General features: G+C 41.8%; 1 protein-coding gene across 7 annotated transcripts in view; it reads right to left on the minus strand.

Moving 5' to 3' along the window:
* LOC134549607 (potassium voltage-gated channel subfamily KQT member 1-like) overlaps window positions 1-27,842 on the minus strand; it is a 395,125-nt gene that overhangs the window by 163,500 nt on the left and 203,783 nt on the right. For 4 of the 7 annotated variants that reach the window (XM_063395349.1, XM_063395350.1, XM_063395351.1 and 1 more), the window contains exons 13-16: window positions 21,247-21,322; window positions 16,102-16,196; window positions 15,076-15,116; window positions 10,187-10,248 (exon numbers count right to left, since the gene is read on the minus strand). In XM_063395349.1, coding sequence (XP_063251419.1) covers window positions 10,187-10,248; window positions 15,076-15,116; window positions 16,102-16,196; window positions 21,247-21,322 — 274 coding nt within the window. The remainder of the gene's footprint in view (window positions 1-10,186; window positions 10,249-15,075; window positions 15,117-16,101; window positions 16,197-21,246; window positions 21,323-27,842) is intronic. The other 3 variants (XR_010080145.1, XM_063395353.1, XM_063395354.1) reach the window with 1 other exon arrangement.

Below are 27,842 nucleotides of genomic sequence, written 5' to 3' on the forward strand. Positions count from 1 at the left end.
TGAACGCATCTGGTGCAGGTAGCTGGGCTCACAAGCTGCAGATGGAAATGCAGGTTGAGATGCAGATTTAAATGCAGATTAAAGTGCAGGCTGAGCTCTGGGTGGAAGCCCCGGACAAGAGGATGAAGTGCTGACCTTTGGGATGACAAAGGGTACGCAGGCAGGTGACACCCAGCCAGGTGAATGGACACTGGGACACAGCAGCAGTGGGAATTGCCGACCTTTTGGACAGCAAGGGAGAGGAAAACGAGTGATGCCAGCAAGGTGGATGGACACAGAGATGGGGGTAGGAGCTGAAGACTCGAGAGGGAGAGTGAGACTGGCCATGAGGAGACTGTGATGGGATAAAATCCCAGGGGTTCCTTTGCTGGGGTCCCTCCTTGGAGGCACCAGCTGGGGCTGCTTCTGTGTTACTGCCCCAGGAATAAATGGCTTTATGGGATGAGACATCTGGGACTGTGCCACCTCTGCCTGCCAAAGCTGGTGGGATGTGAGTGGGGTGTGCAGGAAGCCAGGCAGGGACCTGTTGGTCCTTCAGTCCCAGAGAGCCTCTGACCTTGGGAGTGCCACTGCCAGAGAGTCCCGGGAATGGTCTGGCTGGGGAGTTTCCTCAACATCCCATAACTGCATGACTCCAAATACAGAAGCCTTAAGAAATACACAGGGTAGTGGGAGACTTGTGATAATATTGCTGATAATCTCTGCAATCTCTGCTCCTGAAGAGGAAAGGCAGCTGTGTGAGCCAGATCCTGAATCCAGATGGAGATCTGGTCAGACACTTAACCTGACCTGGCAGCAACAGCCTAGCCCTGTACTATCCCACTGTTTTGGCTGTATTCCACACCTGTTAAAGTTGCTTTCTATGCCTTGCTGTATCCTTCCCCTCTTGAAAAACAGCCCTTTTTAAGTCAGTTATAGCTTCCTAATTTTGTTAGCGTTTTCCAGAAGAGAAAATGTGACTGAATTTTCAGTATTTCTAGTTGTCAGCTTTTGAAAACATTGAGGCCCAAGCCACTGCTGTGTTCCACATGCACCATTTAACACTGGGCTGCAGGCCTCAGAAACAAATACAGACCTGCCAGTTTGGTCCTTGATGACATCTCCTAAACCAGAGCAAGCAGGGGAGATCTCAACTCTATCTGCAGCTAGAGTAGGGTGCAGCTCTACAGGAGGGGGTGCAGCCAGGTGGGGGTCAGGCTCTGCTCCCAGGGAACAAGGGACAGGACAAGAGGAAAGTTGTGCCAGGGGAGGTTCAGGCTGGACATCAGGGTGAATTTCTTCATGGAAAGGGTGGTCAAGCCTTGGAAAAGGAGCTGCCCAAGGACGTGGTGGAGTCCTCATCCCTGGAGGTGTCCCAGAAGGCCTGGACAGGGCACTCAGTGCTTTGGGCTGGGTGACAAGGTGGGGATCTGGCACAGGTTGACTGGATGATCCTGGAGGTTTTTTCCAAGCTAAATGACTCTGTGATTCTGTGACAGGCTGTCAGCACATCAGCAGAGATTATTTGTCCATCTGCAGCTTGCCCAGCATTCCTGGAGCAGTGTGCCAGACCCTCAGCAGGGATGGTGGATGCTGCAGTGACTACAGCACCTCCTGATGTGCCCTGCAAGCTGAACCACCCTGTGCTCCCAAGGCACTTCATGGCATCACACCCACAGAGCTCAGAATGCTGGCTCTGGCCTGATGTGACAGACACAGTTTACTTTATAGGCACTCTAGACGGGGAAAAAGACTTGCTCATAATGAAGAAAAACACAGTTCTTCAAATACAGTGCCATGAACAAACCCCTGGGTAAAGTGATCAGTGATTTAGTAATATTTAGTTGTATTCTGACTCTCCATAAAAATGAAAAACTCAAGCATGGAGCCTGTAATAAACCAAGCACTGTCCTCCCATGATCAGAAGAGATCTGAGGTACTCTGCACCACATCTCCTTCTCATGCTCAAACCCACCCTTCCTGGTCTCAAAGGGCTGCAGTGTGTAACAGACATATTGGCTAACATGTGGTTTATTCAAACACCCCAGAACACCCAAACTTCTCAACAGGAAAAATATGATTTTAATTTATCTACACTATTTACTAGTAGGAAAATTAATTAGAAGTAGATAAGTAGAAGTGTGTACTATTGACCTGCCCGCTTTTTTCCTGCTCCATAAAATTCAAAGCTATGCATTGAAAAGGACAAGCTGCTGGTAAATACAGGGGAAAAGAACAGTTTTTCAGTTTTTCCCTCCCTCACCTCATAAGCTTTTATATGGATTTTCTGTTGAGCGAAAGTTTCCTAGATGCAGCCAATACATCAGGGAATGCTGTCACATTACTGCAGTGTCTTGGTAAGTTTTTTGCTGGTTTTTATTTTTCTTTTCTTTTACAGAGTGCTGTCACCCTGTAGCTTGTCTTGTACAACACTATTCTTCATCCTGCTTCTTACATATAATCCATTGCAAACACCCAGAGACCAGTTATAGCAAATTAGGCTTGAATTAGTCCATCCCTCAGCTGCCATCAGTGGATGAATAGCTCCAGGATTAAATTTGTTCTGACTCAGCACCACAGTTCTTGCGTGAAACAGAAATACAACTGTTAGTCTGGGAACTATTTGAATAATATAAATCTGGGGGTTTTTTTCAGTGTACTTTCCCTGATCAAGAGGAATTAGAGGTCAATATTACATGGCATTCAAATAGCATTAAAATTGCCCTATAAATTACTGATCTGAAAAATGTGGTAGGTGAAATAGCTACAGTAATTCTGAGGTAAGCAATACTACAGGTTTTTCCTATAAGAAAATTTGTGTTCTTTGAGAATTCTTCATGATGCTGGAATGTCTTTAATTCAGTCATACAAATGGATTAGAAATAAACCTGTTCAACTGAAATGCTCAGAAAATCAGGAGTATTTAACCCTTATTCTCATTTTCAGAGAGCTGTTCTGAAGTGGAAAACTGGAAACCCTTTCCTTCAGTGCATGATTTAAAACACATGAATGTGACATTTTCTCAAAAAAATGTTCCATTGCAAACAAATTGTCATTTGCAGATGGAGAAACATTCCAAACAAATATTCTCAACCTGTCTGTAGGAAGGGCAGCACTTACAGTGCACAGGCATGACAAACAAAGAACAGCTATAAAATATATTTTTGAAAAAAACTTTCTAAATTAAATTGTTTAATGTCTGCAACAACTGTAGGTTGCAGAAAGTGTTCAAATGACTTATTTTTTCATCTGAAAATAACAATTTTTAAAACATTGCTCATAAGAAAAGGCAGGCCTAATGAATTGACACTTTTTTTTTATTTTAAGAGGATTGTTAAAATACTTCATTTTCACTTTGCTGATTAGACGCCTTTTGATTTGGGGCCCAGGATCATATAGTTAATTATATTTATTTAGAGTAACCTATTAAAAATTACAAAAAGCAGAAGCAAAATACTTAGAGGTGATCGGATTTCTATTATTCTTTGAACGTTCAGGTCAAAGCTCTTAATGGCATGATCTGACTTTTTATTAAAAAAAAAGGTCAAAATCTTGCAAATACTCTAAAAATATTTTTTCACCCAATAATAGTAAATAAATTACTTTATTGCATCATAAGCAGCAGAACCAGCAGAGCTGTGACTCCTCTCCTTTTGTGGCTGGACTTTGTGGCACCTGAGAAGAGCCACTGCAGTCTGTTCTGAGAGCAGGGGGATTTCCAGAGTGTCTGTCCCCTACCCAGGCACTGATTTTCTCTAAAACTTACAGAAAATCACCATCTCCAAGCTCAGGACCCTTTCCTCTTTGTAGGATAAAGGCAGTTGTGATGCTGGGAAGGTTTTGGTGGAGAACAGGAAGGCAGAGACAGGGCCCCTCATGCACAGCCTTTTCTGTCAGCACTGCTATTTCCAGGACCTTTTCCCTGCAGGTTAAACAGCTGGGTGCATCAATGTGGATTAGATTTCCAATGCTCTTAACAGCTCCCTTCCAAAGGCTGTGGTATTTCCCAGCAGCCCTAAGTCACTCTGGTGTTTCTCTCTCGCTCGGTGCTCACAGTTGCTCCATATGCTCCTCTCCAGGAGCACTTGTTCTTCTTCTGCAAGTGACTCTCTTTTTTCCTTACTACAGGGAAGCTTCGAACCCAGCTGATTCCAGCTGCTCTGCCACATCTGGCTGTGAAACCCCTGCCCTGCACACTCCAAGGTGTCCTGGGCAGCGTTGGGTGGGGGGGTTTGCTCCCACCAGCAAAGTTTCAGCCAAGAGAGCAGAGAAAGCAACAAGACTGCACCAAGAATTGCCGAATCAGAGCAGTCCTTGAGACTGCTCGAAATGAGATCAAACTGTTGGGGCTGGATCGCAGTCAGTGCAGTCCCTGGGGAGCAGACACTGCCATCTGCACGCTCACTTTCTGGGCTTTGGGATTATTTAGCGTTTGATTTATGGTGGTGAATTGCGTCCTGGCAAACGTTCACTGCGCAAAACCCTCTGTTCCCTCACCCATTAAAAATCAGGGCCTGATCCATGTGAAAGCTTCCTGATGAGTTCACTGCGTTTTGGATCAGGCCTCTGGGACCCGAGACTGGCAGATAATATTCCATTTCTGTCCAATTTTCTTGCTCAAATTTAGAAGAAGCTCAAGTGTTTTCCATCAATGTTTTCATGTTTACTTTCGGGAGAATCCTCACAGTGGGTCAGGTTACTGTGATACAGAAAGGATGACCCACTCTGACATATAAATTTTCCAAAGGATCTCAGCCCGAGGCAGACATCTGCCTCCAAGAATTTCAGCCCAGATGGCTGGAGTTTGGCAAAGATGGAAGGAACTGAAAATAGAGCTCTGTAATGGAAAGTGGTGTAGTACCTTAATAATAGGAGGGTGCTACCAAATACCACATATGATAGAGCTCCACAACAAAAAACATAAGGGAAGCATTGAGGGAGGATTCTTTCCGTTATGCCTCAGAATATATGATCTGTCTCTTCTCTTACTTGAAAGGGTATCAGAGTTAGCTCTTATTTTTGCCTGATCCTCCAGAAATTACCATCAAAACCAGGCAGCTCAAACCCAGCCTTTCCCTCTCAACTGTATTAAACAAGGTTTATCTGAGAAGCATAAACCCATCCCAGACAGTCAGAAGAAGTCAGGAATACAACAGTTCCTCTCTGCACTGAGGAGTCAGCAGACTAGAAAAGTTGTGTGGCTGAGATCTAAGCAGTTAAATTTTCATTACTTGGTTTGTAGATTAAAAGCCCATCATGATGTCTCAGTGCAAGAACACAATTTCAGTTCTACAATACCCAGAATACCACAAAGATTCCCTTAGTCATAATAGGTGGAAAACATGATTTCACTCAGATTCATTCTGAAATGTTTGAGTCCCTACTTCTGCTTTCACCTCATCTCTGTCAGTTCACTCTTGATGAGCGGGACGTGAACACAGGAACTGGAATCTTGTTAAAGCCATTTGAGAAATTTGCTGCCATTGACACCTGTGTAAATCCTGCGTAACTTCACTGGCATAAATGGAAGCACAATTTGGCTTGAGGCATCAGGGCTTTCTTTTTTTGTTAGCTTTTTTTTTTTGTTTTAATTCAGCAACAGATTAAAAATACAACTCTAATGACATCATGCTTGTGGCACAGAGTCAATGGATTTATGCTGGACTGCTCCAGAGCAAATGAGATAAGCCTTTGACCTAGGAAAATCCACACAACACCCATTTGCAAGCAGCCTGCTGAAAAGCTTTCTACTATGGAATGACTCCATCTTTAAGGAGCAACAGGGGGCAAACAACTCACAAACACCTTGGTGCCAAAACATGGTTTTGTTAACAAAGGGATTTTTTTCAGACGTATTCCTTAAACCTCAAAAGTGTAGCTTGCTCATATTGCAACTGACTCATTGTGCACCAATTTTCGGCTTTTGGTTTTCTTTTTTGTTCCTTTTTTTTTTTTTTAAATGCATTTCAGTTATGCCCATCACCCCATTCGCATATTAGGGGTTTAGAATGGAAATTCTTACCAGCCCTTCATGCTGGTGGTGCTTGCAGGCACTGCCATGATAAATAATTTACTACTTAATGACTCCTGATGTAATCACAGCAGGAATCAGATTCACCAACATCCATCTCTCCGACGTTACCACTCTTCTCTAAGCCCATCTTTTTAGCTCCCAACTCAAAAATGAGTGTTTAAATTGGTAAAGAGAGAGTTTACCACCACAATCCAACCTCTACATTTGTTTATGTTGGATGACATTTATGTCCTGGCTTGCATTACTCAGATGGATAAAACTCAGAAGGGTTCTGCTTTACTGCCCTGTTTTCTCTTAGTGTTCCTGCATTTTTTAAATGCTACCAAATGGTTGCTTTTGGCTCTCAGCATTATCACATGTTGTCTATAAGTATGGAAATAGTTATGGTAATATGGACGTAAATCATAACTGTAAATACCACATAAAAAAGACTGCCATATAATTATAAAAATACCTAATACATTTCTTTTTCAAAGACAACACAGCTGTCCTTTCTAACCTTTCATTTGCAGATTCTTTTCTCTCCTGTTTTTATTTATAGGTTGCCGTGCAGTTTGACATAGCACACCATGATTTTTTGTTTCTAATTTTGAAAAGAAAAGGAAAAGAAAGAATACCCATTTCATCATAAAGAAGCATTAGTTTACATTTTGAAAAGAAACTAACGCCAGCTCTAGAACATCATCTTGGAACCAATCTTCCTCTTAATAGATTTCAAAAGGTTCTGTCAATGGCTACATACCACAATATAAAATTAAACCCTGCCATGGAACTGAAGGAGGGGTCGGCCAAATGGCACACATCACGTGTTGGGAAGGAAGCCCTATTCTCTCTCCAAACATCTCAGTGGGGTTTTTTGAGAGAAGAACCACACTAGGTTATTACATTGGCCACAAAAAAATAAGTACTTTATGCCCTGCTCAAGGAAAAACAGGTTGAAAAGTGTTCCAGGCAAACTCACACTATGCAGTGTGCCATGTCAGTGAGAGGAGAGCAGCTTTGCACAGTGCTGATGTTACCAAAAAGGGGGTTGGATTTTTTTTTTTTCTGAGAGCTGCCACCATGCATTTTACCTGTTTCTGGTCAGCTTTGGAATGCTTAAAGGCAAAAGGAAGTAGATTTTTTTTCCTGCTTTCTGATGGAGTTGCATGGTGCCAAATCTTCCACAAATTGATTCTTACCTCTTCCCTGAAGGAGCCTGTTTGGTCACAAAAGAGAGGCTGCAGGCAGTGCTCTCATGCCACATGAATGGAAGGCTGTTATCTTTGCATCTTTCAAAGATTTTTGCCTCAAAGCTTCTACCTATCATCAAGAAACCCCTTCAGAGACCTGTGCCTCTGCCCTTCTGTACAGCAAATACCAAGTTTTAACTGAAATAATAGCAAAGCTCTCCAGGGAATGGAGTTCACCCTAACCATCAGAAATGTGTGCTTCTCTTCCCCTCACTTTGCAAAAAGAGTAATAATGGCTTTATGCAGAGCAGCACACAGCTCTCAGTGGGCTTGTTACACTCTGCTTCCCTTCTGGAGAGACAGCTAAAACAAATGGACTGCAAAATGCTGGTGGGGAAAGTCAGTCTGGACCAGAGGCGTGCTCATTGCTTATTGATACAGCTCATTTAGGCAGATAAAATTCTCAAATCCATTCTGCATTTTTATCAGTCTGCACCAACTGGCCTTTGTCCAAAAATGTGTCCTTTTATCAGATGTGTCACTCTTTTGGGAGGCTGCCATCACTAGACTGGGTGACTGAATGTTAAAATAATTTCTCCAGGGGGAAGAGGTTGATCCCAAAGGTTTTCTAGTTCCAACGGGGAGATCATTTTTCACCACCAGCTGGAGCCTCATGTCAGACACGTCCTTGCTTCATTTATTCTCCTCAGAGGTTGAAAGGACAGACCTTGTCCTTCCTGATTCCAATATTGTTTCACATTTGGGCACACAGCAGCTACTACACAGTGAACTGTTAGAGCAGGAGAGCCCATGAGACGTGGGAAAATAATTTAGGGGAAGCAGTTTGACAGCAGGATGCAGTGTTTCTATTGTCCCATTAAAATAGAGATAGCTGGGAAGCTTTACTTTGTATTTATTATGTAAACATATGTATTTTAGCCTGATGTGCCAAAGAGATGCAAATACAAAAAGAGCCCCAAACAAACCAAAAACCCCAAATTTATGCCACCAAAACCTCAAGCAAACCAACTCAACATATATTTGCCCTTTTCCTGCACCATGTCTACTTTCTTAGCAGGGATATGAGACTGGGACTGTATACCTAAAAGAATGATAATATGTACTAAATGATCAAATGCCCTCTGAATCTGACATTTATTTTACATTTGCAGTTTGGACTGAGAACAAAAAAGAAGCTGCAATGATTGATTCATCTTATGAAAACATCTTGACACATTTTTATTCTTTTCTATGTGTTTTGTCCACAACAGTAAGTAGAGAGAGAGGGAAATCACCAGTTCCCATGCACAATTTAAAGTTTAATTCTTCAAACAAAAGAGCAGTTTGGTCTTGCCCACTTAATGGCTTGAGCTTGCACTGACTTTATTTAGATCATGCCTAAATTAAAGGCAGAACACAAGCAGGTATCTGTAACAGAGATCAGTCACTGCAGCATTTCCTGCATCTCCTGTAACATTCCTCTTCTTATACCAAGATGCCTCTGCAGCACTCTAAGTCAGGCTTTGAAATAAAATTGATCCAATCCACAGCACATTGTGCTAAAGCTGGACCAAGGCCAGGCACACTAAAAACTTTCTCACCTCTCTTCTTCATAAATATGGAGCAGTCAGGAGACCATGAACTGCTGCTTCCAGAGGTATTTACAACACCAGCAGTATTTCTCACTCAAAGCACTCCAACTATTATCACAGATACTTTTATTGCTAAATTTTCAATCTGTGTTGGGGGTTTCTCTTTATATGCACATTCAAGAAATCTGAATGAAGCTGTGGTGTGAATTTACTACAGAGGCCAGAGAGAAATTTATCTCTTTTGAAGCGAGTAAGGAAATCTGAAGGAAAGCCATTTTCACTTTGAACGGCTGTGGCTGCACAAGGGACCAATCCACTTTAAAAGTTAGCTCAGATAATGTCTTTATCTGAGAGGCTGATTCTCTGACACTCTGCAAAAAAGCTAAAAATCAAAGAAAATCTGTCATTTGCAGTGCAGTGTCACATATTTCTGATGTTGTCCTAGCAATGATCATTAAAAATTAGGCAAGAGATTGCATTAGTTTAATTTCAATTTCTGCTTTTTGGCAATATTCACAGCTCTTAAGAATCATGAGAAGTTTCCTTCCTCTTTCCTTCTTGCCTCACTCCCCCAGCAAAAAGTGAAAAGAGAATTTGCATAACAAATTTGAGTGAGACAAGGATACAAATAGGCAGTGGGTATACCAAATTCAAATGGACTTTTATCTCAGCACATCACATCCCCTAGCAAAGTCACTGTGCTGCTCCTGCCCACTCAAAGAACCCTGCTGGAGGGACACCCACTTTTAGAGGTAGGTAGGAGAGCTGACTAAAACACTGACAGAGAAACAGAGTCTGAGTTTTGAGCAAATCTGTATTTTTGTTATCACTTGAGTGGAAAAAGCTCTGGAGGATGTTTGGAAGAGGTCTAAGACAATAGAGCCTCACTGAACTTTGGCCTTTGGGCACACTGCTAAGTAACTCTGATTAATAACAAACATGAACATATTCCTGGAGAGAGGACAGTGAGGGAGGGGCAGAAAATGTGCAAAGGTAACTGCACAGGGGGGAAAAATGCAGTAAACATTAAAGCATCTCAGGCTTTGTAACTGAGATGTCAACCATTGCTATTCACAAAGATTCCTCACATTAACGTTTCTGTTTAATTCATAATTCTTGTGTGACAAACACCAGCCAGTTCACAGCACTTGTATACAAGATGTGTGGTTTGACTTCAACATGAAAGCAGCTCCTTTTACAATCAAGAACCAAGACTGCATAGCAGGTAAATGGTTAATGCTGAACAACATGCACATGATACTTCATCAACTCCCTCACAAAAATTAGGATATTATTCATTATTATGGAGCCCTGTAATTCTAAAGTAATTCATGCCAAGATACTATCTTGCAGGTCTCTAGATCAGATATCATTGCTCAGAAAAAAAAAGCAAGCTTTCATGCACTTACCTTATCCTCCAGCCGGATCAGTCTGGCTCCTATACTGTAGTATCCTTTGTCTACCCCTTTTTCTAAAGAAAGAATAAAAATGGGACATTCATTAGGTGGAGAATAAATTCAAACTATGAATTATATCTATGGTATTTAAAGCAAAAAAGAAGAAAAAAAGCTGGTAATAGTGGGGTAGTATAAAATACATGAACATAACAAGAAAAAATGAAACATAAGTGAAAGAGTGGCTGAAGAGAAGGGAATTAGTTTGTCAGATTGACAAGATTAAGTTAGTCTAAAGGGCAGCTTGGACCTTGGTAGAGGTAGTCCGTGGGTATGAAGGGCTGTAGATGGACTCTGGAGTAACACTGTTTTGTTGTTTAATTATCTCAGTGAACTGCCTGTAGTTAAATGGGATGGGAAGGGTACCTGGGCACACCTCCAATTTTGAATATCACTGGCCTTTCTATACATAAAGAAATCAGAATAGTTTTCAGCTGAGGCTGCAGGTCTAGGAGGCAGCACTATCCAGGGGTTCAAGGGCTGGAGTGGCAGATATTGATCCATCTGCCTATAAATCCATCCATCCATCCATCCATCCATCCATCCATCCATCCATCCATCCATCCATCCATCCATCCATCCCATCCCATCCCATCCCATCCCATCCCATCCCATCCCATCCCATCCCATCCCATCCCATCCCATCCCATCCCATCCCATCCCATCCCATCCCATCCCATCCCATCCCATCCCATCCCATCCCATCCCATCCCCTCCATCTCCTCTCACAAAGGAGTGACATTGGGAAAAGCTCTTGCATCCTCATTTTCCCTCCTACTGTTTATGAGGCCTGGTTAGTAAAGCCCAGTTGCACATTCCACTGCAGATGGTGGGACTGGGAGCCAAGAGTGAAATCTGTGGAAAATGGGGTCTATCCTCTCTGTTCACAGGATCTATTTTATGGAATGCCATAGTTTGAGGGTGTTATTGCACAGGGAATGAAGCACAAACCCACACATATTCTGAGTTGGGAGACAACAAGCTGATGCCAATGGAAATTGGACGGTTTTCTCTACTAAAGTGCATTTCCAATACCTGGAGTAATTACTCCTGGAATTTTTCATACATTGCTCCATTTTCATGAGTGATTAAGGTCTGGTTTTTAAAGCTAAGTCAATTTTGCTTAGGGCATGAGCAAGGCTGAGATATGAAGGAAGGTAGGCTGAGATATGAATTTACACTGTGTCAGAGTTCACAGTGAGTGCCTCTGTGTGCTCATCACGTTCCTGGATTTCTCAGGGAGTCCAGCTGATTTACCATTTATATTTGCTAATGGGATACGTTTAGTGATCTGTTTGCAGCAAAGTTCACCTCAAGGTGACTTGTGCTGCACGCACCACAACCCCAGAGGAAGACTAGCAAGAGCAATGCTGGCAAGAGCACTCGGTGCTTTCCTTCTCCTCCACACGCCACCCAGAACCTTTAAAAGGCCCTGCACCCTTGGCAGCTCTTTGCAGGCTTAGAAAAGAGAAGTGTTTCCCCCGAGAACCTGCAGGAGCAAATAAAGTCAGGAAAGAAAATGTGGGACAGGCAATAAATGACACAGCTTGGCTCATACATGTGTACTATTCATCGTTCACAACCTCAGAGACTTCTTAAAATGCAAGTGGCTGAGGCTCAGGTTCATCTCTCTGTTCATCTCTGCCTAAAGTGAAATAATTGACTCTGCTGTCTACTTTCTAGTTAGTAAATCTGTAGACACATCTTTCAAAGTATATATCAGAAAAAAAGCATGATTTTAAGGATTTCTAAGTTGGGATGTGGTTTGAACACCAGTGGGCAGGCAGTGGGGTTTTTTTAGGTCTAACCCCAAAAAGTCCCCTAAATATGAAGAAATACTTCAAAAAGCTTTTTTCTTTTTAAATAATAAAATAATAATTTCCTCACCAGTTCTAATTCCATCCTTCAGATAATCACCAAGATACCCCAAACCAAGTTAATAGTGTTTCCTATTTTAGTTATTCCTAAAAGCTGTGTGGAACAGAAAAGAAAACAGGGACCAGATAAGCAGTAAGAAGCTGCATTGTGGCATGTGGCACTGCTCCAAGATGTGGAAAATCAGAAGTGGAAGGAAGGATGCTCATGGAGGGAGCTGTGTCTCATGCACCCCTTTGCTGGCATGCAGGCTGTGAAAGTCACAAAATGCTGCCGTCTTGCCCAGTTTCTTGTCAGCCTCCATGAGGAACAGCATCCAGCCCTAATTTACAATCATTTTCTTCTAATAGAGATAATCTTTAAAAGCAAATTCAGCACAGACACCTGTGTCATGCAGAACCAAGAGGTTCAGATAAACTGCAGATAAACATCAGCTTTTTGTGTACTTTTCTGAACCCAAACACTGGATGTTTTGTTCTACCTTGGCATTATTCTTCACCTTTGTGCCTGAAAAGTCTCAAAAATTGCATTCAAAAGCAGCGTGTGTAGTGAAGGTCAAGTATGACACTCTTCATTTGTATCATTGTATGTGTCTACTCTGTTGATTCCAGAAATTCAATTAATATGCTCTTTGCCTCTACATCATTTCCATTATTAAGGCATATGTTTATTATGACAGGAATCTGTTTCTGGCAAGATTGTGTCCCCTGGAACACTGGACAGCATTTCCAACGAAACTCAGACAGAGTATTCTGAATATACTCATAAAAGTAGGGTCCAGGTCCTTGGAAAACTGATTCATTATCTTAGTGGTTTTAAATCCACTCCTGCTTGTAGGAGTTTCAAAGAAAGGGAGGAGATGCCAAGACCAAAAACAAGCAAAAAGGAAGAATTCTTCACAACATGTGAAGAATTCATGTGAAGGTGGAATTAAGAGAATTCATTGTACAAAATATGGCAGATGTTATAAGTTTAAGGGGATAATTTGGCAAGTTCGTTGAGGACAAATCATTCTGGACACTAAATATGCTGCAGCCTTGTCAGGAAGCCTCTGATGTGCAGTGGGCTGAAAGCTGACGGGAAGGTTGGAGTCTTTTTTTGCACATTTCCCAAAGCACCTTGCTCTTGGCTCTGTTGGAGTCAGGACTGCTCTGACCCAGCATGGCTTTTATTCTCTTCTCATATCCTTATCTTGTTTTAACACAGCTTTTAGTGATTTTTTATCTCAGAGAAACTAACTTGAAAAATAACAATAATTGCTTCCAGTGAATTCAGATTCTGGGTCGTTTATGACATCATTCACTTTTGAAAGGGAATAATACTATAGACAGGCTGCAATTATTTTTATATAATATTATCAAAGTCCACAACAGGGTTTTAATAAAAAAACTGATCCAAACCTCACTGAGGTCACTGGAAAGATTCCCATTCATTTCAACGGGTTTGGAATCAGACCTAAAGATTCTTTGAATGGGAGTATAATAAAACAGGGAAAAAAATTAAAGGAGCTGGAAAGAAAAATTCTTTTCATGTTTTTCTGCTTGGCAGTTTAATTTTCTTTGCATTGTCATTTCGTTTTTGCTTGTCATCAGTACAAAAATAACAGTCTGGGGGAAACACCCATATTGTTAAAAATGAGGATTTTAGCAATGCCTTGGAAAAGTATTATATCAAAAATCCATGTTCAGTGTAGAATAAGCCATGCATTCTGAGGGAAACTCAGGGATAACCCTTTTTCTAGATAAGGTCAGTACAAAAGTCCATTTTCACCCCCAGAAGACAAATACTGCAGCCACTCTTCGCTGCTCACCACCTGGAAAATCCTGGGAGTAAAGGTGGGTTGGATAACACCAGGAGTAACTGCAAACTATAGGTTTAGCTATGAAGACAATTTCTCTGGAACCACTTATCTTATTTTTGGATTTTTGGAGGGTTTAGATAAAATAACTACTGGATCAAATAACTTCTGGTTTTGGTCTTGCAACTCCCTAACTGAGCTCACCAGCTCCTGCATCCCTAACCACCATTCCACCAGTTAGTTCCTTGATACTTTAGATTTTTTCCACCACTTGTTCAAAGCCACAGGCCCACCTAAGACCCTCCCAGTGGTTTCTATAGCCCTTTTGACTCAAGATTTGGTGAGACCAAACTTCCTGAACATCTTCAGCTTCTTGAACCTCTGAGAACATTAATTCATAATGAGCTTCTAATTATTCACCTCCTCTGAAACTGGGAACTGCTTGATAAAAAGTGCTTCTAACACCGGTCTTTTCAAGCACAAATTGCAGTTGCAGTTTGGTAATGCTATACTCGAAATAAAATAATACATTCTTGGAGGTAAGGGACATTTTTTCCATAAATTTAGCTTGCACATTGTGAAATGAATTCCCAAGCATAAATATTTAGAGAAGTATTCAAGCTGACAGATTCTTTTCCTGTGGTCTAAAACCAGCTACAGGGAAAAAGGATTGTACTGCTGAGCCTTCTGCAGCAATTAGATGTTAAAAATGTGTTTTGAATGATATTCCTTGTTCTGATAATAATAACTACTTACAACATAACATTTTTTAGAGACTCTGAAATTACTTTGCCACCCTCAGTTGTGCTCCAAGTCACTTGGGGATATGGGGCATGAGTTCAGGAAGGAAGAAACCTTTTTAAATGGAATCAACATATATTGTAATCCCAGCCCAAAAGATTCAGAAAGACTATTTTTGTAGAAGAATTTCCCTCAAGATATTTCCATCTCATCATCTTCCAATACACATTTTAACATTTACTCTTAATTTCCATTTACTCCACTACCACCTGAATGAAATGTATTTATCTTTACACAGGCATTCCAGGGCTTATTAACAGAATTACATTCAGGTATAATTGGCTGGATTATAAATCCACATTAGTGTAGCCAAGGGTATTTTCCCAAAGTAATGAAGATAATAATTTTGCATAAAATGCAGTCACCATACCTGGAAGGAAAAGACCTGGCTTTCCCAAGGATTGGTCCAGCCTGAGAAGCAAACAGAAAATTACCAGCAGAGCAATTACTGAGCAACTTAAACTCTGTTGCTAAGCATGGGAGCATAATTTACATCAGAATTTACAGTAGCTCTAAACCCAAACCAAAACAAGCAAAAACATGAAACTAGCATGACTTTCTGCACACAGTCAGCAGTTTAGCTCTTTAAGAGTTTTTCCTCCAAAATCAAGCCATATTATTATTGTTATTTTCGTGAGTACTAATATTTCTCAGACTTTCAAGTTGTAACTAAAACATAGTTCTCCTGTGTCCTATGTAATCTAATAACAAAGACTATACAAACAGAATGACTTCTTAATAACATTTGTAACTATTCCTAGAACCTCATGCAGGCAGATTTAATATCTGTATATGTTGACACAGTAGATTCCATTCAATAGGAGGTTTTTTTTTTTTCATTTCATTTAAGGGCCAGGGGAGTTCATTCTGGTGTCCCAGTCCACAGCATTAATTTGTAAAGAGAAAAGCACTTTGTGCTGAAAACAGAAGAGAATAGTTTTGTGGCAAAATATTTCAGCTGCAAACCCCAAACTTGGAGAAAGCATGTGCATGGAGGAATGTGGGCAGGGAAAAGTTCCAGATAGTGCAGCACAAGCGAAACAGATTTCTCTCAGTTGGGGAGAACCACAGAGTGGGAACAGAAAGGTAAATCATTGTTTGAAAAGTTTTCCTTTCTTAAGAAGAGGACAGAAAAGCTTGGATCACACTATAAACTTCACAGCATGCACTTTCATTTCTTTTAATTCCACTTGGAGAAAAAGGAGAGGAGAATAAAGGGTAATTGTAAACTTGGTCATAAAAAGGGTTAAAAATGGCTCCAAGTTAAATCCTCCAGATATTGTGCTCCCTGTTGTGCTTGCAATTTTGGACAATTACTGTTCATTAAGTACACATCTCTCCTAAAGCCAGCTGGCACTGGAGAAATCAGATATTTCATGAGGTAGACAGGGCCCACCTTCTTTGAAGTTCTTTTATGCGAACCATCATGTTGAGGTGTCCTTGGGAGTACTGCTCAATCACGTCACGGACGTCGTACGGCTTCCGAGCTTGCTGGCAAAGGAGGCAGGCAGCACGTTGAGAGGTGAGCATTGGCCAAACAGGATTTCTATTTCAGACAGGCCTTCATTCTACCTTTTTATCTGCCTATCTGCCTGCCATTTTGCAACACTTGTTGTAAAGAATAAAAAAAATATGCGGCCGTTGTGGGAGTGAATATTTGTTGTGGAGATGGAGCCAAATGATTCCCATTACTGTCAGTTAGAGTCATGTCTTCATGTTGCTCCATACTGAGCAAAATATTAGCCCTTCACAGTGCACTGGGGAAACACGAGCCCGAGATGGATAATTTATCTGGGACTCCCATGTGCAGTATCTCCTGGCTCATTCCAAAGCCATGTGTTAATCATAACATCAGGGGACCGAACCCCAGGGACTGGCCCAACTCACAGCACTTGGACCCAGAATCAAATGTCTCTGAAGAGCAAAGATGTCTGGTGACAGAAATATTGCTTCTTGACGAGCAGGGAGGACAGATGCTCTGCATAAGTCAGGAGACTGCTGCACGTGGGTTTTGTTTGTGCTCCTTTGTCTTTCGTGGTAGCTTCAAGATCAGAAAAAAAGGCGCAACTCAAAAAAAAAAGGACAGATAAAAAAATGTGGGAGGGTGAAAAAACTACCACCTGCCCAGCTATGCTCCCATCCTAATGAGAATCCAGATACTTCTGCCAAGCTTTGGTTTCTTGTTGCAAATACTGCGGCCAAATTTTGAAACAAGTCTAGAGAATTTGCATAAAGTGATGTGGTTATAAAAAGTGCAGCACGGTGGAATTTTAGCAAGTAAAACCAATGTGTGTGTGTAGGTATAAACTCGAATCACAGCCCGTTGGAAAGACCAGCATTTTGAGCACCCTCATGGGAAATGAGGGGCAAGATGTCTCCCTTTTTGGCTCTGACTCAAGAAAAGAAGCAGGGAGGGGGGAGAGAAAAAAAACCAAAGGTAAACTGCAAATCTAGTAATTGGAAATTACTGAAAACAGCTCATTAGTCATCTTGTTGTCTGTTTGCACTCTGTCACAGCCTCAGCCAGAGCCATTAGCATGCACCACTGCACACATGCATTGAACACCTACAGTATGTGCTGGAGTCATGCTTGGAAGGCAGCCACACAATCCTAGAAATTTCAAATGAAAGCATGGAACTGGAATGGAAACAAATCCCGTGAAATGAATGAAGAAGCAAGAGCTCTTCATGACAAAATGCCTTCCCTGCAGTCAGTACATACCTGCACCAATACTTTCAGAAGAGTTGTGGCTTTGGAGGTGTGTGTATGTGCATTTGAGTGCATTTGGGAGCAGAGGCTGTGTGGGGGAGGGAAGTTTCAGCTTTCAGTTTATCGTTTGGTTTTGGTTGGTTTTTTTTTCTCCCCCTTCCCCAGCTCCACGTTTTGCAGACGCTGACACATCACTATTTCTGGCCAGAAAAGCAGCCTATTGTCTTCACCCCGAGAAGCAGTGCAAGTATCACTCTTTAGAGGGACTGGTGGGGGTGCCTGGAGAGCATTTTGGCTAAATCCCGTGTCCTTTCCTTTGGGCACTCTCTATTTAAACCGTGCATGGCACAGGGCCTGGATGTGCTGGGGAGTCCTCCCCTCCCCTCTCCCCCATGGGCTACTGCCTAGGCTGGGTACGGGTATAAAGTCTCTAAAGATCTTACCACATCTTGATTTCTAAATAGAGTAATTTATTTATACAAAAGCACATATCTGAAGGCAGAGAGTTCTAAGAGCGGCCTTATTCTACAACCAATTACAAACCTAGGCAAAGAAAGTCTAAACAAGACAATAACTAAAGCATAGAAATCTTAACACACAGAGTTCTAATGAAACAGCAAATAAAGCACTGAATTCCTAACAAACAAAGCTCTAATAAAACTATAGACAGAGCATATAATTCACAGCCTCAGGGTAAAGCAACCTCTTATTACTGTCTGCATTTTCAATCGCTGGGATCACACTAACAGAGAGGAATCGATCACAAGTTTCAGACAGGAATCTCAGCCACAGGGATCGTAGTAACAAAAGGGACCCCGAAATTCCAAACCCACACAGAGCCCTCGGCCACAGGGACGCGGACGCAACGGGAAATCCCGAACCGCACAGAGCTCCCATCCGGGGGATCGCGAGGGCAGTGGGGGCCCGAGCCACGCAAAGTTCCCGAGGGCAATGGGGGCCCGAGCCAAACAGGGTTCCCGTCCGGGGGACCGCGAGGGCAGATGGAGGGTCCGAGCCGCGCAGGGTTCCCGTCCGCGGGACCGCGAGGGCAGATGGAGGGTCCGAGCCGCGCAGAGTTCCCGTCCGTGGGATCGCAAAGACAGTGGGGCCCCGGGGTCCCTCCCCACACAGAGTCCCCGACTGTCCCAACCAGCGCACCAATAGCAAGTGCTGCAGGGGAAAAGGGGGAACCCCGGGGCCCAGGTCCCTTAGTGCGGGGACCGCGATGTATAATACCTTAAAATCCCGTCTTGGCTCCTGTCAAGGATCGTTCCTCAGGTTGCAGAGAGTGGAGGTTGGATCGATGGATCGAATTGATCAATCAATCGATGCCTCCACCTCTAACCCTGAGGCTTTTTATCCCAAATTGCAAAATGCATATTCATATTTTTTATCTACACACTAACCAATCTAGGTACAATTCTAAAGTTCGTAAAATTACGAAAAACAGTATCAGAACCTACGCACTTAACATATCTATTAACGTAAAACTCTATCTTACTAGCCTCAAGTTCTATCTTGTTATTGTAAAAAACCTCTATTCTATCATATATGAAAAACTCTATCTTCTCTGCATAAAGTCTATACGAGTTACAAACAGCAGTCTACCCTATTTTTGTTATGTCTTTAAGTTTATACGAGTTACAAGCAACAATCTACCCTATTTTTGTTATGTCTTTACTCTATCACTAGGCCTGAAGCTGTGTCCTTCTACACTGAACTAGGACTTAGGGCATGTAAAGCTTAAAGCTAAGGGTTAGATTTCTACTTTATGCATTTAAAGCTTTTATATATTCTAATTTTTCTAAAGGCTTTAATTCTATCTCTGTACTTTTCACTCTCTGTGGAGGATCCATGAAAACATGGACTCCGACAGGCTACTATGTGCATAATTAATTCTACTCAATCCCAGTGAAATGTCTTTTCCCCCTCCAAAGAAGTGTTCTGTTTGTTATCCCTCTTACCAAGCCATCAGCTCCAAACCCTACAGCTGCAAAGTGCTGGACACTGCAATCAGCCTGAGCCCTCTCTGAAGCTGAGTAAAAATATCCCTCCAGCTTTCACCATTTCCCCCTCCTCTTTTTCCATACAGCTTTAGATCTGGGCATCTTACGTCCTGCCAAACTTTGGCACAATCTCCTGTCATGTTTTTATTAGGAAATTCTGGAACGATACAACTGAAGCCAGGAGGTAATGGGCTTCCATTACCTCCTAGAGAAGTGTGGTAAATGCAGCACTTGAACAACCCTTTGAGTTTCATTCTGTTCATAATCCCAAATTCTGGTCCTTTGAGCTCAGTATTCCACATTCTGCATACAAATTTAAATAATATTAGCCAGCTTTGAACTTCCAAAATGTAATTCGCATGGGGAGTCCTATAAACTGTATTTCATGGCCCCAAGAAAGGAAGAAACAAAAGATTATTCCTTCTTCTTCTTCTTCCCTGCCACTGACTCACAGAATTCTCTCTACAGATTGATGAAATTCAGTTTTTAAGGTTTGGCATGATTGCTAGTGGCTGACAGCTCCAGAAAATTAAGTCTCTGGTGGTTTGAAATAACTTAATTTTTAATCTAACTAATTTATAAACTGATTTTATTTTGCAGAACTGGTGTCTCTATTTTCTTTCCTTTTCCTTTCTTTTTTTTTTTTTTTAAATTTCTCATAGTGTTTATCTCTGTGGTATACTTACAGTATAATCCCGCTCTCCTGTTTTTTGCTGATTTTAACAAACTTACTTTTCCTAGTCTTCTTTCAAAAGGTAGGGTTATCTGAAGATACATGTCTGCATGAGATTAGGATATATAAGATGTTCTATCTGCCCTAATTTAAAGTCTTCTGAGTGCTGGGATCTTATCTCAGGCTTCTATCCTTTGCATTTAAGTGCTCAGCTCTAATCAAACTTCCCTGAAATGTAGCTTTTTGATTTATTTTTTTTAAACCTCTTCAAAAGGATTATGAAAAGCCATTAACTTGCAGTGGATACTCTTGGACAAAAAAAGCATGAACTTTGAAATGGAAATAACGAGGGCTTTGAAAATCAGTCCAGAAGTTAATTTTTCATTTCCATGGCATTTCCAGCCCATGGATGATGAGAATGAGGATATCACATTCCAAACAAGTTTTATCATAATAAGTCTCACTAAACAGGCAAAATGAATCAGCTTTTTCAATGCAGCACATTTAATTTCAGCACTTTGTAACCTGATTGAGAAAATTAACTGAATGCTTCATAAAGACAGCAAATTTCTACAAGGCAGATGCTCCACAATTTTATAAAATATGGCCTATGGGGTCCCTTTCTGGGAAATACATTTGGAAATGTGGGTCACACCTGTGAAAGCAACTTTGCACCCACAGTACTTGTCAGTGAGACCTATTGATCTGAAATATACAGCACAGGACTGAACATTTCCTAATTGACAAGATGACTGAGAACATTCTTGTTATGATCAGTATTTTTGCAGACACCCTGACAGGGTTTTTTTCACCCCAACACCAGTGCTTTCTTCACTTCTGCTAGTGGATGGGTAAGTATTGGTCAGTATAGTTAAACAAACAGAACCCTGAAAAGCAAGTGCAGTAAAAAAAGAGGAGTAAAAAATAATGATGCTGACTCCACTAAGTCAGGGGTTTGTAGCATACTACATCCATGGATCACTGATAGTTTTGTCCACACCATTAAAAAATCCACAGAAAGTGTAAGCCCGAGAACCTCAAAAATACCTTTGACTTATTACAACCATGCTCACTAAGACAAGTCCACTCTGAGAGCAGCTTTGATGTCACGCAAGCTCACGAGATGCACTTGTGATTAATCCTCCTGCTTACCTGAAATTTCCTTCTGGCCACAAAATACTGCATCCTCCTGATGACTTTCACAGCTGTTCTGTGTGCTTCAGTCAGCCTGGCAAGGAACACAAACACAGACAGACATCAGCTGGGGGGGCAGGAGAGGGGGAAAATGTCTTAATGGAAGATGTTGACTCCAAGCACCGAAATCTACAACTGTGTTTTATCTTTAACTGCAGCCCAGCAAGCTGTGAGCGCATGGATGCTTTGTTCTGCTGCTTTGCCTTCCTGTAAATTGTGGTTCTAAGTATTCAAAACTGATAAGGGAGACAATGAAAGCAGGTGTACAAAGATAATACATGTGGAAGGGATTAGACAGGATTACTGTCAATGCACACAACTGGCATCGGTTTGAAGAATGTGAAACGTTTTTAGAACCATGAGTGCATTTCTTATTTTGCATTTACTGAGTGCTTGCCCATGAGCTCTATTGCACAGAAATTAAGTCCCTTAAAAAGTACTTTGAAAGAAAGAAAAATCAAAGTGTCCTAAAAAAAGAGTAAATAAAAATGAATACAACATATCCTCTCAGCACACTTGTGTGTGTCTGTACTGGTATTCAAAGACAGAAGGGGACATTTTATAACTCAGCTGCATCACCTCACCTAGAGGATCCTGCATTTGCAGAACATTCATTGTGCCACTTGGCAGGCAATTAATGACCACACCTCCTCTTTATGGTGAATCATGGAAGGGTAGAGAGGAAGCAGGAACATGGTAATTGTAAGAATATTTTCTTTAAGGACTGACTCCTTCCCCGTGGACTCCTTTATTCATTCAAAATAAGTGAGCTAAAGAAAACAAGATTTTCTTTCCAAGGAAGCTGTATTGTTGGGAAATCTATGTTCTATATGGACATCATCCTTGAAAAGTGATGATAATCCCAGGAAAGCTTTCCAGCAAGAGTCTCCTGGAAACACAATCTGCTGCCTCTTCCCAGTGTGTCTGGCTGGGGAAAAGGAAGTATTGGCTTGACCACATACTTGGGTGTCACAGTTTAGAGACAAAGTCTTTAAAAAGTGGAAAAGTTACACTGGATTATATAAATATATATATAAATATATATATATTTATATATAAAGTGAAGAAAATAAAGGCTAAACAAGCAGGGACTGTGTTTTAAGAATTAGCAACATTAATTAATTTTTGTAATTATTCTTTGAGGAAAATAGTGCTTATCATAGAATCATAGATATGCTGAGTTGGAAGGGACCCATCAGGATCAACTCCTGGCCCTGTGCCCCAATAATCCCACCCTGTGCCTGAGAGCTTCTGATGGGGCGAAGATGCCACAGCCACAGGCTTTTAAAACAAATGTCCAGTAGCCTTTTCTTGCTCTTTCCACTTCAAGTCCCAGAAGAACATTAAATACATGCACAAACAGGTGTCAGTCCTGCCTCTATGCCCATATTTCATTCATCTGTGTATATCCATGCAGATGTCCACATAAATACACTCACACATGCAAACACACAGGAGACACAGCAGGGTGAGCAGGACTGAGGAACCACCTTTGCTGTACACCATCAGCAGCACTGCTGAGGAGGGATCTTCACATTTGTGTAAGCCCTTCAAGGGATTTCAGAAGTGTCACTGATGAGCTAGCAGCACTTCAGCCTGCAGGACCTTTACTGTGGTGAAAAAACAGCTCTCAGCTTGACATTCAGGGCCCCAGCTGAGCTCCTGTGGCTGCTGACTGGAACAGAGATGACATTTTGCTTGCAAATGGCACAGAATTGATGGAGAAATCTTTGTCAGCCCCTACAACTACTTTTTTTTTTTTTTTTCCATAACCAGAAAAGAATCACAGTTTAAGGTTTAGGGGTTAGCCTATCTCCCTTTTGTAGCAGTTAATATAAAAACTTGAAACTATCCCCTAGAAGTAAAAATGATGTGAAACTTCATATATATACTTGAGGGGTTTTTTATTAGGCTAATCCATATGAGATGATTCAGGCACTGTTTAAACAGGCTTAAATAGATAAGTTTAAAGAAGCCAGCAATGGAGTCAAACCAAGGCAGTAATTTTGTTCTAATTCCCCTCCTCCAGAAGAAATCAGGGCTACAGAACTTTTTCCACTGTGTTATCAAGCTAAAGTTTTCAAAACCATGAGACTGAACTCTTGGAACTTGATACACAGCTGGACAGGCCTCATTTTTAGAGAGAAAAGTCATTTATTTGTGAAATACAGCTAAGAAGGTCACCCAACTATCATTCCAAAGCACTTGATATCATCATGTTCCAATTGGCAAAACTCACACCAATCTCACTGGGAGAAAATTCTGAAATAGATGTGACTGCTCAGATTTGATGGTCACTAGTGTTAAACCGAGAGTCAGAAATGTGTGAAACCTGACTTTAATGGAAAAATAGCCTGAAAAGGTGCAGATCCATAGACTGGGACATATGCATAAGTCATCTTAATTGCACCAGTAAATCCCCAGGGAGCACAGAAGCTGCAGATGAGACAAATTCCTGCTCTGTACAGCAAGCAGAGCTATCCTCCTGATGAGGGGTTGGGGCAGAGTGCCCATGATTCTAAATATTTTTTGAGATTTTAGCTGATTTTCATAGGTTTATGACTACTAATGTCCATAATGAATATTTCCAGCTACTACTGACAAAGTTAAATTTATCCCTGAATGTAGCCCAACATATCTACTCTGCTAAACCTCATTTTTTATCCCAAACCAGACAGATCTACACAGGGATTGTGGTTTCTAACTCCTGGGGGGTGAGGATTTAACTCCTTTCACAGCCTGGCTCCCAAACAGCAACACCTGAGCACTTGGTCTCAGCAGGAAGAGCAGTGGGTGGGTGCCCACACCTCTGTCCCAACAGAGCAGCCAAACTCTCCTGCCTCTGTGCACCAGAGGGCAGTGGCACACACGGACACAAGGAGATGATTTTCAGCACATTAAACAATGTAATTACTTTACTTTAAAAAATTTACCCATAAACCCAAGCTTAAGCTCTCCTCGTAAGGATGGAGTCCACACTGAGGTGGGGTGGGTGGTTATTATTGGATGGGTTGTTTTGTCTTTACATTATGCTCAAAAGAATATCATTAGAGCTTTATTGGCACACAGTTCCATGTTTTTCCATTTTTCCACCTAAACAAGAAATAACATTTTGTCAAAAGCCTCCCTTAAAACGCTTTGTAAAGGAGAACAAAACATTTGAACAGAAGTGATCTGGCTTTAGGAAAGTTATGAGCACATAAATTAACAATTGAAGCTTGCAACATCTGTAACTATAATGGATACCATGAAATGTCCACTGAAATAACACATCCTTGGATCCATAAATGGAACTGACATCATCTCTAGCTGTGTCTTCAAAGGACCCAGGGCAGCGTGTGTTCCTTACCTCTCTGCTCCAGGATTTCTCAGCAGGAGGCTCAATTTTAAAAGGGCTCAAAACTATCCTTAACAACAATGAGTCTTTCCTAGTTTGGCTCCCAGGCCGTGGCTGTGGTAGGGCAGGGAGGAAGGGAGCGGGTGGTGGTCCTGGATCATGGATGTTCACACCCTGGTGGGATGCACAGGATCTCTTGGCAGCTGCTCTGGGAGGGCTGGGAAAGGGGCTGGCTCAGCCTCCCCTCTGCAGGTTCTGGCTGTGCCTGTGTGGGTGCAGAGCCTGGCGGGACAGTTCTGTGCCCAAGGGCCACTGCAGGCTGGGTTTGCTCCTCTGCTCAGGGCTCAGACAGCACTGAAAGGCATCACTAGCAGTTAAAACACTTGGATATATTTAGGACTGCCTTTATTCTTTATTTTTTTTTCAACTGCAGGAAGGCTGTAGCTTAAGCCAAAGAAGCCAAACATTTTCTTTTTTGTTGGAAATAATTGAATCAGAGGAGAAAATAGAGATGATGAAATCCAAAGCAACTGTAAAAACTATCCCACAGGGATGTTTTTATAATCTTTCTTTAATATAGCATTCTGTTTGTTAAGAGCTGGTGCTGACCAGTTCAGATGTACTCTTTTTCTTCTTCTGTATGGAGTCTGATAACTTCCAGCCTAATGTGCTTGGGAGCAGTCAGGGAATATTTTAAGTGAAAGAAGATACCTAAATGGACCCTAAAGCCAGGCAGAGTTACAACTATTGCAGGCCATGCTGAGGTACAGCTCAGGTCTCCAAACAAGCCTGTTATCAGTGGGATGCATTTGCAGTCCAGCAGCATTTTTTAATCGTTAGAGTTGACTTCAGTGCAGGGATCAGGGAAGGGACTTTGCCCAGGCTGGGCTGCAGGGTGGCTGCAGATAGTGGAATGTGCATTCCAGACTGGTTTTCCTGACGTTTATACAGGTGTCATGAATTAGAGGAGTTATTCAGTGTAACATCATGAGCTGTGGAAAATAAAGGCCACTCCAGCAAGGTCAGTTATAGCTCTGTCCCAATTTGCAAAACTGGTTTGAGGATACACGCTCACAGTACTTGGGTTACTGCTGAGGTTCATTCATTTGTCAGATTTTGATTGCTTAGTAAGAAAACACACACAGAGTCACACTAACTCTGTTTTCCTACTGGTCCCTGGATGGTTGGTAGCTCCTGCCCACAGTAACACACAGCATCATCTGGTCTGGAGCTGTCCCCTTGGCATTAGCTTCTAAGCCAGCACAAACAGGGACTAGATCAGTAATGGCAGCTGAAATGTACAGAAGTTACTTGAGAACTCAGCCCTCCATCAGCCTTTTTGTTTTCCCATCACATTTGATTAAGAGTATTCACTCTCCAGCTCTGTTTCTGGGAAGAACATTGATTCCTAGTCCAAACTTTAAATTTTTTTTCCATGTGCAATTATCCCAAATGGGCTGATATTTTATTGGTAAAATTTAAAGGCAATCTTATTGGCACTGAAAGTAAGGGACAAGAAGGGTGGGAAAAGAGAAATCAGAAAGAAGATAAAATTAGAGAGCTTCTCACAGGCAGATGCAGCAGTTGGTCCATATGAAGTCACACACACAATGTGTGTGACCTGTTGCTGGAGAAAAGTGGTGGAAAGACATGGTTCTCATCACAAGGGAAAGGAGCTTATGTAATGTGGTTTTAAAACTGAGGGAAGCTGCAATATCCAAATTTTTAAAAAAATCACCTTCCCTATAAATGAAAATATTATTGCCTTCAGCTAAGCCAAGCCAGACAAAATGCCTTGAGCCTTTTAAACCCCATGAGTTAAGAGAAGGTTGCAGCTTGAGTCTGACATGCAAACATCTGGAACTGTCAGGCGATGATTCCGATTCCAGAGCTCATCCCAAGCCAGGAGCAGCAGAGCAGTACAACACAAATATAACACGGGAGGTTTCCAGTCTTGTAATATTGCATCAAAGCCTTGTAAAGAACAGACACTTCTGGAACATTTCCACCACTTACACGATGGAAATTATATAAGATGCTGTTTGCACTGAAACCTGAGGGAACATTTCAGAAAATGTTGGCACAACTTCACTTTTCCCTTTATTCCTAATCACCACTCCACCTTAAACTTACCTCATCTCCATTCTAACCATATCCTTACCTGAACCTTTTCAAGCCCGTGTTTGGCTCAAAGCTACAAATAAATTAGGATTGGCTCCTCTCAAAACAGAGCAGCCTGGAGGCCTGTTTGGCTTCACCACGCTCTGCTGACAGCCTCAGTTTGTGAAGGAATGCTGCAGACTGTGCAAATCCCTCCTCTGCAGGTACAATCCCAGGTAGCAAAGAGTACAGAAGTGAGAGACTGCAGCTTGTTGGGGCTGCTTTCTGGGATCTGGTTGTTTTGCTGAGGATTTTGTGGCATTTGCTTTCTTCACCCACCTACCCACCCCTCCCACATACACTGCTGCCTCTCAATTCATTCCTGAACACAGCTGCTTCTACCTGCCCCTCTAACCTGACCTTCCCTGAAGTGAATGGGAAAGAAAGCAGATTTCCTCCAGCAGGGAATTTAGGGGCAGGGGAGACAGTGCAGGGACAGGACAACAGCTCTGAGGGCAAACTGCCAGAAGAGGAAGAACTAGGACATCGTTTAGAGGGAACAACAGGCCAGACAATCTATTGGCAAAGGAAACACCACTGGGAGAAGCAGCAACACAAGGTTGTTTTCTTCATGTTGTCCAGGAACAGCATAAAGTAAGTAAAAAGCTCCTGCAAGTGCTCAGAGGTGGATGTAACCTGCTCACTGAATGTGATTTCCTGAAGAAGAAAAGCCCCTGAACTTGGAGTTGTTTTTCTCAACTGCAGACAGTTGGAGTTTTCAGTTACAAGTTTGTTCTGTAATATTACAAAGTGGGTTTATTGAGAAAGTAGGAGAAAAGCACTGTGTTAGTCCCCTGCTAATTAAAATGCATAATTAAAATGAGTAATTAAGCTTACTACAGAATGCTCTTGTGTCTGGAAGCCCAACTGCCCTTGAACAACAACTCATCTGCTGAACTGTCTCTGAGAACTAAAGTAGCCATTGGATAGTGTGGTTACATCTTTCCTCTTTTTTGTTGGCAGCAAAATAAAAGTCCCTGGTCTCTTTTTTGCTAGTTTATTTCTTCCATTCTTTCTGCAATGTCAGAACAAACAGGATGATGTCATAGGGATGTCT

The sequence above is a fragment of the Prinia subflava genome, chromosome 4, assembly GCF_021018805.1.
Source record: "Prinia subflava isolate CZ2003 ecotype Zambia chromosome 4, Cam_Psub_1.2, whole genome shotgun sequence".
In the NCBI taxonomy this organism is placed as follows: Eukaryota; Metazoa; Chordata; class Aves; order Passeriformes; family Cisticolidae; genus Prinia; species Prinia subflava.